Below are 11,316 nucleotides of genomic sequence, written 5' to 3' on the forward strand. Positions count from 1 at the left end.
TGATTTTGGAGTTACAGGTTTTCTTATTGAGTGGAAAAAAAAACAAAAAAAAAAAAAAGGCAGAAGACGTACGTAAATAGTCTTCTGATTCTGTACTCATCCTTTTGCTGGAGGCAAAGGCATATTATATATGGCGGTTAACGACAAGAGTGGTTAAGCAGGGAGGCCCCACACAAACATCTTGGTTATCATTGAGTTATCATTTGAATGAGATCATTTGCAGACACAATATCACTGGACTAGCTTCAGAGTTCAGACCATCTTGATATCTTGTGTTGAATAAATGAAGGCAGCCAGTTGTCTGCAGAGTCACCACCGCCAACCATGAAAGATATTTAGTTAGACTATTCCATTCCATTCTATTCCATTTCATTAAATTTCGTTTTCAACGCACATGAGGCAAATCCCATCTGAAATATTTAGGCTACATTTGATTTTTAGGAATTTTGAAACAAAAATTAATAAATCATTTTAAATCTAATTCATTTATGTAAAATTATTGAATTAAATAATTTTAAAATACATAAATATGTAATTAAATTTAATTATATTGGATTTTTTTTTTTAATTTTTCGATGATAAAATCAAATATAAAAATTTATAATATTTTTTCCCTTCCTAAATACTTTCCTAAATTTATATTACTCACCACAAATGTGGATTTGCAAAGAACTAATCAAAATAAAAAAAAAAACCTTTTCTTACAAATTTATTCTAGCATGCCTTTTACATATTTTTTATGATTCATTTTATTTTTAAATTAAAAATCATAAATAATGGTAGAGAAATAAATAAATATAAAACCATATTTTAAAAATACAATTTCGCTATAAAATATGAGTGGGCATTTTCAAAATGTGATTTCCATCTTATTTTTAAAATGGGTTCGATTCTATTTTTTTTTTTAAAAAAAAAATCTTTAAAATTTTAAAGAATGTAGATATGTGATTTTTTTTTTTCTATTTTGGGTCAAAATTATATATATATCTATGTGTCAAGTCGTCAATGGAATGTGACTTAATAAAAACATTGGCCAAGGACTTGACTTGGAAAATGGCTGACCAGTCATTTTTCATTCGTCTTATTGTTCTAAGTTGCAAGCTATTGCCCTTGCCTGCTTCCCGGATCCTCCCAACTTACATTCCTTTTACACCCAAGTAACCTCAGTCAACAAATGTGTACTCTCCCCCATCACTTTCATTGGCTACTGGAGTCAAATTATGATCCTCTTCTTTGACATACATGCCTTGTGTATCAGACTTGAGATGCTCTTCTTTTTTTTTTTTTTTCAAATTTTTGAAATCTTTATCAAAAAATACATTTTAAAAATGCTTCTTAAAATATAATTTTAAATCATTTTCAAGAGTAAAGTTATATTTAAAAATTTAAAAATAAAATTAATTTTTCGAATTTATTCTAATTTAAATAAACGTTGAACAATCAAAATATCATTTTTAGACTATCAAGTTAAACTTTGAACTCATAATAATAATATATACAGGTTGAAAAAAAGAGAGAAAAATATTAAAATAATCCAATCAATCTTGGAATTTACGATCCGGAAACATGTGACTTATTTTTGTCGGGACCATATATGATATGTCACGTTAAGGTTACTTTTTCTAATTTCAAAAGTGTATGCACAATTTTTCCACGGTGCATGGCCAACTCCTGCACTTGGAATCAATAGCCAGGGCTTATGGAGGTTCATGACTCACGAGGATCATAAATTATTATTTTAATTAATTAACAGTTCCTGACCTAAAATTAAAAAATATTTATATATAAAAAAATATTAGAATTTATTCAGTTGTTTTTGTTTTTAAATATAAAAAACTGTTTATAAAAATTTATAAAAATTATTTTTCATCAGTTGTTTTTTGAAATTAACTTTTAAAAATAAAGAACAATTTTTAAAAAATAAATTAAAATTATTTTTATCTATTTTTAAAAATAAAAGAAAAATAGGATTCAACCTTATCATATTTTTAGAAAATTATTTTTAATAATTAATTTTATTTTTTAATTTTTAATTTAAAAATAATTTTAAAAAACAAGTTTAAGAGAAAAAGGCAAACAAACCTTAAATTTTTGTTATGTTTTTCAAATTTATTCGGTTGTTTTTTGTTTTTAAAAGTAAAAAACTATTTTTAAAAATTTGTAATCTTGTTTCATCAATTGTTTTTTGAAATTAACTTTTAAAAATAAAGAACAAATTTTAAAAATAAATTAAAATTATTTTCATCTATTTTTTTTTTTTAAAAAAAAATTGGGATCCGTCTTATCATATTTTTAGAAATTTAATTTTAAAAATTACTTTTATTTTTTAACTTTTAATTTAAAAATAATTTTTTAAAACAAGTTTAAGAGAAGAAGACAAACAAGCCTTAAATTTTTCCTATGTTTTTCAACGTTTTACAATTTATTAAAATCGGTTTTTAAGAATTTTTACATCCAATGTAGAATCTAGTAATCTACTGTTTGCTTTTATATTAAAAATAGAAATAGGAAAGCCTATTGAAGCTAACCTAACTCATTCAAACTTGAAGAGAGAGAGAGAGAGAAAATATCCTCCTTCCGGGAAATTGCAGCAAAGTTGCTTTCTTGGACTACTAATCTTCCAGCACATTAACCCTCGTGGCTTTGGAATAGTACGTCTATATGGTAGGATAAATACCCACACGACAACAGGGAAAATCACTTCCAGATTGAGGAAAGCAGAGCTAGCCAGAGGTTAGAGTAGTGGTGTTCCTATTGGAGAACAAACAAGATGGTAAGAGCTCCTTGTTGTGATAAGGTGGGATTGAAGAAGGGGCCATGGACGACTCAGGAAGATCAAATTTTGACGGCCTACGTTCTACAACATGGCCATGGAAACTGGCGAGCCCTTCCAAAACAAGCCGGTACTCCTCCAAAACCCATCTGCTATTTCTCTCATGTTTCCATATCTCTACTACCCTCTAGCGAGGAAGGAAAACATCCAATTTTTTCAGTGAATATAGCACTTTTTGTGGTGGCTTAACCTTCTCTATCTCCTGTGATATGCAGGATTACTAAGATGTGGGAAGAGTTGCAGACTCCGATGGATAAACTACTTACGACCTGATATCAAGAGAGGAAATTTCAGCAGAGAAGAAGAGGATACCATCATTGAGTTACATGAAAAGCTTGGCAATAAGTAAGGATCTAGATCATATATTGCCTTCTCAATTATCAAAGAATCAAATATTAGAGCTCAAAAGATTCTCCACCTGTTATTAAAATTAGATTAATTGTCAATGAAGTACATCACTTTTTGAGTTTATATATATCATGAAATTTGTGCAAGTATCTTATATGGAATCGGTTTCCTTCCTTCACAGATGGTCGGCCATAGCAGCCAGCCTCCCGGGTCGGACCGACAACGAGATAAAAAATGTCTGGCACACACACCTGAAAAAGAGGCTCAAAAAAAAATTGGCCACTCCGGATTCCAAAGGCCACTTTACTGCAGCAGCTTCCACATGTGACTCGGATTCTTTTAATTCCTCCGGAAAAATGTCCCCTCAACCGTCCTCCAGTGAATTCTCTTCATTTACAGACTCCTCAACAAGGACCATGGAAACACACAGCACTGGCGTCAAGAATGAACAGATGGAGGAGTACTCAACGGAATCATTTCCTGAAATCGATGAAAGTTTTTGGTCAGACGCGCTGTCCTCTGATAATTCAAGCATGGCGTCAGATTTCCCAGCAGTCGCAGACGAATTACAGCTTCAGACACCGGAACTCGCCTATGGACAAATTTCAAACATGATGGATGATGGCATGGAGTTCTGGTATGACGTTTTCATTAGATCTGGCGGCTTACAGGAGCTTTGATTCCTGTTTTGGAGGATCTGAACATAGTGATGCATAGTTTTCGACGGTTAGTGAGAAGATGGGGATGCGGCAAATTCCAGTGGGGCAAAGGGTCATTGACCAAGAAAGCAAAAAGCGGAATTCTCCATCCTTTGATGATTACTTTCATAGTGATTGACGGGTCAAAAAGATAGAAGTACAAGAAATTGACTTAGGAAAAGTTGCTTTATAGAAATGTAAAGTAGGAGTATGTAGAAATTAATCCACAGAAAAGTCCGAGAAAAGGATGGAAAAGAAACCCATATTTCCCAGAAAATTTCTTATTACTTGATTTCTTCATTGTTGTAACATGATCTCATTGGGCCTTATCAGTTGTATGTCTAGATATTGAATAAGATTCAGTGCCTGTAATAAAATGTATTCTTCCATTTTGGAATTGATTATGAAAGATTGGGGAAGTATGGATTTATGTACAAGTTGGAGATGAACTTTTTTTTCTCTTTTGGGTACCAATTAATGTTTGTGTGGAAAATGTTTCTAGCTCTCCTGGATTTGAGTAGCAAATTGGCAACTTACAGCAGCAACTATATCATGTTGCCTTCAAAGATTTGGTCATCGAAGTGATTATAATAAGATCATTGTGATTATAATACGACATTATTTGATAATAAGACAGTAGTTTTATCCTACATTAGTATTATATATGCCTTCGTATTAAAGAAAAAGCCCGTATGGTAGGCCTAAATTAAAAAATTTTAAAAATAAAAGTTTGAAGTGGCAAGCATTTTGAAGGAGTCATAGTCACACTCACTAATAATATATTCCATCTTAAATGTCAAAAGATTAAGAAGTAATCATGACACTCATATGTCATATGTCATCTTATACCCGAGGAAAATTAAGGGTGTATTTGATAATAATTTTGAAAAATATTTTTAATTTTTTTAATATTTAAAATTTTTTATTTTTTAAGTATTAAAAATATCAAAAATATTTTTTAGAATTACTATTAAACATACATTAAGAGTGCATTTGGAAATGATTTTAGAAAATATTTTTAACAGTTGAATGATAAAAATTTTCAAGTATTAAGAATATTAAAAATAATTTTTAGAATTGCTATCAAACAGCTATAAAAATACGTTTGATAATGATTATAGGAAACGTTTATAATATTTATAACACTAATTTTTATTTTTATTTTTATTTTTAAGTATTAAAAATATTATAAATAATTTTTAAAATCATCATCAAACATATTTTAAGAGTCCATTTAATAGTGATTTTAAAAAGCATTTTCAGCTTAAAAAATATTTTTTTTTAAAGAAAAATTATATATATGATTCACAAATTTTAAGAAACAATTTTAAAAATCTGAAAATAAAATCACTTATATAATATTTTTTTTTTTTGGAGAAACAATAATACTATCACAAGCAATTTAAAGGGAATAAGGTTAAAAGGAGGATATTGCTATGATTGTGAATTTATTTTTTACTCTAAACGCTCATGATTATCATGAATGTTGGATTTTTAGATTTTTTTTTAAATATAAAACTCACATTGATAATTTGTATTTATAATTTGTTAGGTTTCATATGATTTTTATACTAGTCCTTTTTGGTGTGAACAGTATAGGCGGGGAGGACAATCCCAAGTCTAAAGGGCAGTGTTTTGGAGTTTACTTATGCATGAAGTTTAGGACAGTCTATCAATATTTTTATAAAAAAAAAAATATCTAATTTAATTTAGAATTTATCAAGAAAATTGGAACTATATGGTTTTCCACATAACAACGACAACAGGTCCTACTTGCCATGCCGGCCGGCTTTGGCGCTTGAAATTAGAGCCTAAATAGAATAGGGAGAAATTGTTGACCCATTGCCAAGGGTCGGACGATGTGATGGTGAAAAGACAAAGGAAAGGACGATATGTTCTCGTTTCTTATCCACATCATTTAATGCACCAACGTGACATTTTCCACAGGATGCACGTCACCATGCCACCTTGTCAAGAAAGAAAAAAAAGGCGGACGGTGTTTCGGACTACGTCAAAGTTAAGTTACATGGGAGGATATAAAACATGAAAAGGCTAATTTTTTTTAAAAATTATTTTTTATTATAATATTTGATTAATTTTTTTATCTTATTTTTTTTAATAATTATTTTAAAAAATTATTATTATTTTAAAAATATATTCTAAAAATATATCATTTTTAAAAAATAAATTTGATATATTTTTAATTATTTTTTATATACACTTATTTTTATTTTTTGGAAAAAAAGTATTTTTTTTCTAAATTACTAAATTATATTAAATTTTAGTGAGGTTTACAAAATGAATAAAATTTAAATTAATACTTTTTTACTCTTTTTTTTTATAGTCAACAAAGGTCATTTTGAAAAAGATAAAAAATTCACATTTTTCTTCTCAATTAGCACACTTCCTTTAGATCTTAAGTTTATATAGTAAACTTTTATGGACCAAAACTTAATTTTTGGGTTCAACTGTGTCCAAAACACAATTATCCCAAAAAAGGGAGTATGAAACCGATAGCAGTTTGGCTATAGTCTTTGACTGCAATTGCTTTACTTCTTGAAGCAAAAAAATTATTTTCTTTGTAAATTATAAATCACATTCAACATTAATTTCCTTTTGTAAAACACACTTTTAGCTCTTCAAAATGTCTTGCCCTATAGAATCCATTGACATTAGCTTCTGTATATCAGCATCATGAATATAAAATTTAAATTTAAGCTGATTCCGATTTTAAAATAAAGAGTAGTGTCAATTTTTATATAAAAATAAGAATTATCTTATGCCTTTATATTTATTCACATGATTCCTCACAACAATTTTGACTCATTTTTTGTATATATATTTTTTGATATATAGTGGAATCATGAGCTCGGTCTTTGTAAAATATAAATGGAGCTAGAAAAGAAACTTGTATTAATAGAAGAAGTTACTAACTTTCAGAAATTTTATGGTCTTAACTATTCCTATAAATTTAGTACAACAATTAAACAAACTTTATTTAGCAAATGCCGAGGCCACAATAGACATGGCGATGAGCATACCTATATTTACATGTGCTCCCTCAAACAAAAGGTGGATTCACTCACTTCAAATTTGCTTTTGAACTTAAAAATATGTCATTGGTAAATATTTAGTAAAAACATTGCTATTTAGGTTGTTGAAGGAATGAAGTATATCTTCATAGCCTTTTGAAGAACCTTACCTCAAACAAAATGCATGTCAATCTTAATGTGCTTTATTTGAGAGTGATAAACTAGGTTAATTGACGACAAAATTATTCCTTGGTTGTCATTCTAAATTACTAGTGAGAATTTAAGTTGAATTCCTAACTCTCTCAGCAAAGAATGCAATCAAGTTCATTTTGCAACAACTTGAGTTAGAGCATAATATTCCTACTCTATATATACTTTATCATGATGCTACGTTTTGCTTTTTGGAGCTCCGAGACATGAGAATTCCTCTTAAAAATACACTACAACTACTAGTAGATTGTTTGTCATCTAGGTAGCTTGCCCAATCAACATTGATGAAATGTTTTCTAGTTTGGAAGTGAAAACTATGAGTTATTATGCCTTTGCAATAACAAAACACTCTTTCACATGTGTGCCCATGAACATTTACATGAGCTTGTAAAGATCGACTCAACTTGTAAACCATAGTGGAAATATCAAGATGCATACTTATGACATATTGTAAGGCTCTAGTAGTACTCTTATAGAGTGAGAGTTTTGCCATAGGATTTTTATCTCTCTTTGGTAATATTCTCTCCAAGTTAACATGAGTTGGTAGAGGTTTAGCTCCATCCGTCTTTTAGTAAATCAATAATATATTTGGAATGAGTTACATACAACCCAATAGTCCCAAAATGCTTGAATTCCAAGGAAGAAGTGGAGCCAAGACCCTTAAGGGCAAAGCTAGAATTTAATGCACTTGCTAACTTTAACATAATTGTTAAATTGTTACCTGGAATTAAGATATCATCGACATAATCCAATAAAATTAATAATTACCTCTTGACTCGTACATAAATGGAGATACATCAAGTTGCGAATTAGTGAAACCCCAATTCAAGAATGCTTACTTAAGTCCATTGAACCATGACCTTGGTGCTTACTTCAACCCACAAAGGGTTTCCTTAATTAACTTGCATGCAAATTGAGGTTTTGTAGAATAGATTGACTTGTATAACATCCTCTTGTAAATAGTCATTGAAAAAATCATTTTTTATATCTAGTAGGTCAATATTCCATCCTTGTTGCATAATAATATTCAAAACAGACCCAAATAATAGAAGGTTTGATAACTAGACTATAGGTTTCAGAGAAATCCACCAAAAGGATTTGATGAAACCCCTTCACTACCATTAGGATTGTATTTTAGCTTGAAAACTCATTTATTCCCAACAACATATTCTTGGATGATAAGGAACTCAATCTAAGTGATTCTTCATGAAAGCTTGAAAGTCAACATTTATGGCTTTCTTCCAATTAAGATCACCAAGAGCTTGTTTGACTGAGGGAGGCTCTTTCTCAAAAAGACCAAGAGAAATAGGCAATGGATGCTTAAGAGTATTAAACATTTTGGGCATGTATATTCTAGCTTTACTCCAAGTCACCATGGGATGAGTAGAAAGGTTTGATTTAGTGGTACAAACTTTTATAAGGGTGGTTGACCAAGAGTGGATAGTAAGGGTGGATCAATCTCTAGAGGTAGAGTGATGTCTAAAATAGAAGGTGTAGGCTGGGCTGGTATATCATGCAATTGTGAAGAAATGTTGGTTCTCTCAAGATCACTCATACTTTCTGACTTGTGCCCATCACTCAAAAGAATATTCTCTTCCTTAACAAAAGGTTGAAGACAAAGTTGGGAGTATACGTGTGGATTGAGAGGACAAAACATTGATTAAAGATGAGAGAAACTCAATGTAAGGAAACTCCAACTTATTGAAGATTACATCAGGTGAAATGAATATTTGGCCAGAGGGATGGAGACACAAATATCCCTTTTGGATTGAACTATATTTGAGAAAAAGATATTACAAAGTATGAAACTAAGTTTACGATTATTGCAGATCCTTAGATGTGGGTAGCACAAACAATTGGAAGTCCACAAATCTGGTAAACATACATGTTATTGCCAATAGTATGTTCATGACCAGAAAAGCCAGAGTTATTGCAACCTTAATTGCATTCTCCTCATGATTGAATTTGCCTCTTCCACAACCATGGTTGCCTCCATTCTTGTTGATGACATTTGCAGAAGGATTCTGAAGCTCTATCACAACATTCTTGATTCAGTAAAAGTGCTTAGACCTCTATAAAAGAAAGTTGATCCATTGTTCCACAAGTCGAAATGCTACAAACGATTAGATCATATTAGTTAGAATTTGAGAAGGCAAAACTCTGTTCTCTTCGTAGGAGAAACAAGAGTGAAAGAGAGTTTATATATTGTTCAAGAAACTCTATTACAAGAAGTAAAGACAGCTGTAGAGATAGCTGTCATAACAGAAAGTACAACTCACAAGAGCTTCTAGAAAGAAGTTGTTACAACAGAACAACACAAATAAAGGAAACAGAAAGCAAGTAAAGACTATCACGTGAGATCTATAACCACTTTCTCTATCTTTGGCTTATCATCCCCCTTCAAGTGAAAGGGTCTTGGAGCTATGCAAAGCTGTGACTTGAGAGACAAGAACCGAGAACTTGTAAGATGCTTAGTCAAAAGATCAGCTGGCTGATCTTCAGTAGGAACAAAATGCAGTTGTATTTTGCCTCGTATGACTTGATCTCGGATTAAGTGAAGATCTATTTCAATGTGCTTCGTTCTAGCATGAAACACAGGGTTCTTTGCCATATGATAAGCACTGATATTATCATACCAGAGCAGGGGAATCACAGGTATAGGAACACATAACTCTTGCAACAAGGCTTGCATCCATATAATTTCTACAGTAGCTAAGGCAAGGCCACGATATTCAGACTCGGCACTGCTGCGAGACACCACCTTTTGTTTGGTAGAGGACCAAGAGACTAAGTTACCTCCCAGATACACCAAATAGCCACTAGAACTTCGCCTATCATCAGGTTGAGCACCCCAATCTGCATCTGAGAAGCCTTCGATTGTCAAATTGTTTGAAGGACTCAGCAATAACCCATCTTGCATTGTTCCTTTAAGATAACGAAGAATTCTTTTGACTGAAAGCCAATGAGCTGAGGTATGCTGTTGCATGAATTGACATGCCTTATTAACTGCAAAAGCTATATCAAGCCTTGTTATTGTTAGATACTGAAGTGCCCCTACCACACTTCGATATTGAGTGACTTCGTCCATAGGATCACCATCAAACTTGGACAAATTCTTCCCAACAGCTCTGGGTGTTTTTGCTGGTTTGGTATCAAACATTTCAATTCGATGAAGCAGATTAGAAACGTATTTGGTTTGGCTTAAATTCATAGAGCCTTCATGGTAAGAGACTTCTATACCGAGGAAGTATGATAGCTGTTCCAAATCTCTCAAAGTAAAAATAGAATCAAACTTAGCAATGAGTGAGGAAATCTGTGTTGAGGAGCAGCCAGTGATGATTATATCATCAACATAGACAAGAACAATCAAAGTAGTAGACTCACCAAAGTGTAGAAACATAGAACTATCAGTTCTAGAGTTGCTGAATCCCCACTGTATAACGGCAGAACTGAGTCGTTGAAACCAGGCTCGTGGTGCTTGTTTCAAACCATATAGAGCATTCTTCAATCGACACACTTTGGTTGGGAATGTAGTATCCAAGTAGCCATGAGGTTGAGACATGTAGACTTGCTCTTCTAACTCACCATTGAGAAAAGCATTGTGAACATCAAGCTGCCAAATGAAAACTGAGAGCCACAGTTAGTATGATTCGAATGGTTGCAGCCTTAACCACCGGACTAAAGGTCTCAAAATAATCAAGACCATGAGTTTGGTTATACCCCTTAGCCACAAGTCGGGCTTTATATCTCTCTATGCTCCCATCTAGCTTGTGTTTCAACTTGTATACCCACTTACAGCCTATTAGATTAACTTCAGAAGGTTGTTCAACAAGATCCCAAGTTTGATTCCGATGAAGAGCAGCAATTTCTAAATCCATAGCTTGAATCCAATTTGGATCCTTGAGAGCTTGTTTGAGTGTATACGGTTCTGAGATCTTTACAGCAGAGAGATCAAGAATGGTCTTCTTCTTGGTTATACCTCGCATTAGCCTTGTTGTCATGCGTGGAGCAGGGGAAGGAGAAGGAGGTTGATCCTCATGTATAGCTTCGGGTAAGGTACTAGAGGCAGGAGTAACAGTAGGACTACTCACACAATCAGAAGCTTCACTCGTGGAAGGAGAGGAAGAAAGTGAAGATGTGTGGCTGCCATTAGAACAAAAGGTTGGAGAAGGAAAGGAAGTTATAATGGCTGGAG

At 32.1% G+C, this 11,316-nt stretch overlaps 2 protein-coding genes across 2 annotated transcripts; one reads left to right on the forward strand and one right to left on the reverse strand.

The window, feature by feature from the left end:
* Positions 1-2,552: 2,552 nt before the first annotated feature.
* LOC100254518 (transcription factor MYB15) lies at positions 2,553-4,313 on the forward strand. The gene is made up of 3 exons (XM_002285157.5): positions 2,553-2,903; positions 3,049-3,178; positions 3,363-4,313. Exons 1-3 carry the CDS (start codon positions 2,771-2,773, stop codon positions 3,859-3,861), a joined length of 762 nt encoding a protein of 253 aa, XP_002285193.1. The 5' UTR covers positions 2,553-2,770; the 3' UTR covers positions 3,862-4,313.
* A 5,158-nt stretch (positions 4,314-9,471) lies between these two features.
* On the reverse strand, positions 9,472-10,683 carry LOC109122591 (uncharacterized mitochondrial protein AtMg00810). The gene has a single exon (XM_019219827.1). It carries the CDS (start codon positions 10,681-10,683, stop codon positions 9,472-9,474), a length of 1,212 nt encoding a protein of 403 aa, XP_019075372.1.
* Between the last annotated feature and the right edge of the window lie 633 nt (positions 10,684-11,316).

This window comes from Vitis vinifera, chromosome 5, assembly GCF_030704535.1.
Source record: "Vitis vinifera cultivar Pinot Noir 40024 chromosome 5, ASM3070453v1".
NCBI lineage: Eukaryota > Viridiplantae > Streptophyta > Magnoliopsida > Vitales > Vitaceae > Vitis > Vitis vinifera.

Excerpts from the sequence above, each read along its gene's own strand:
- LOC100254518 (XM_002285157.5), top strand. The coding sequence starts at position 2,771 with ATGGTAAGAGCTCCTTGTTGTGATAAGGTGGGATTGAAGAAGGGGCCA. Across the intron at positions 2,904-3,048 it reads AGCCCTTCCAAAACAAGCCG|GATTACTAAGATGTGGGAAG; the intron begins GTACTCCTCCAA and ends TGTGATATGCAG. Across the intron at positions 3,179-3,362 it reads CATGAAAAGCTTGGCAATAA|ATGGTCGGCCATAGCAGCCA; the intron begins GTAAGGATCTAG and ends CTTCCTTCACAG.
- LOC109122591 (XM_019219827.1), bottom strand. The coding sequence starts at position 10,683 with ATGTCTCAACCTCATGGCTACTTGGATACTACATTCCCAACCAAAGTG.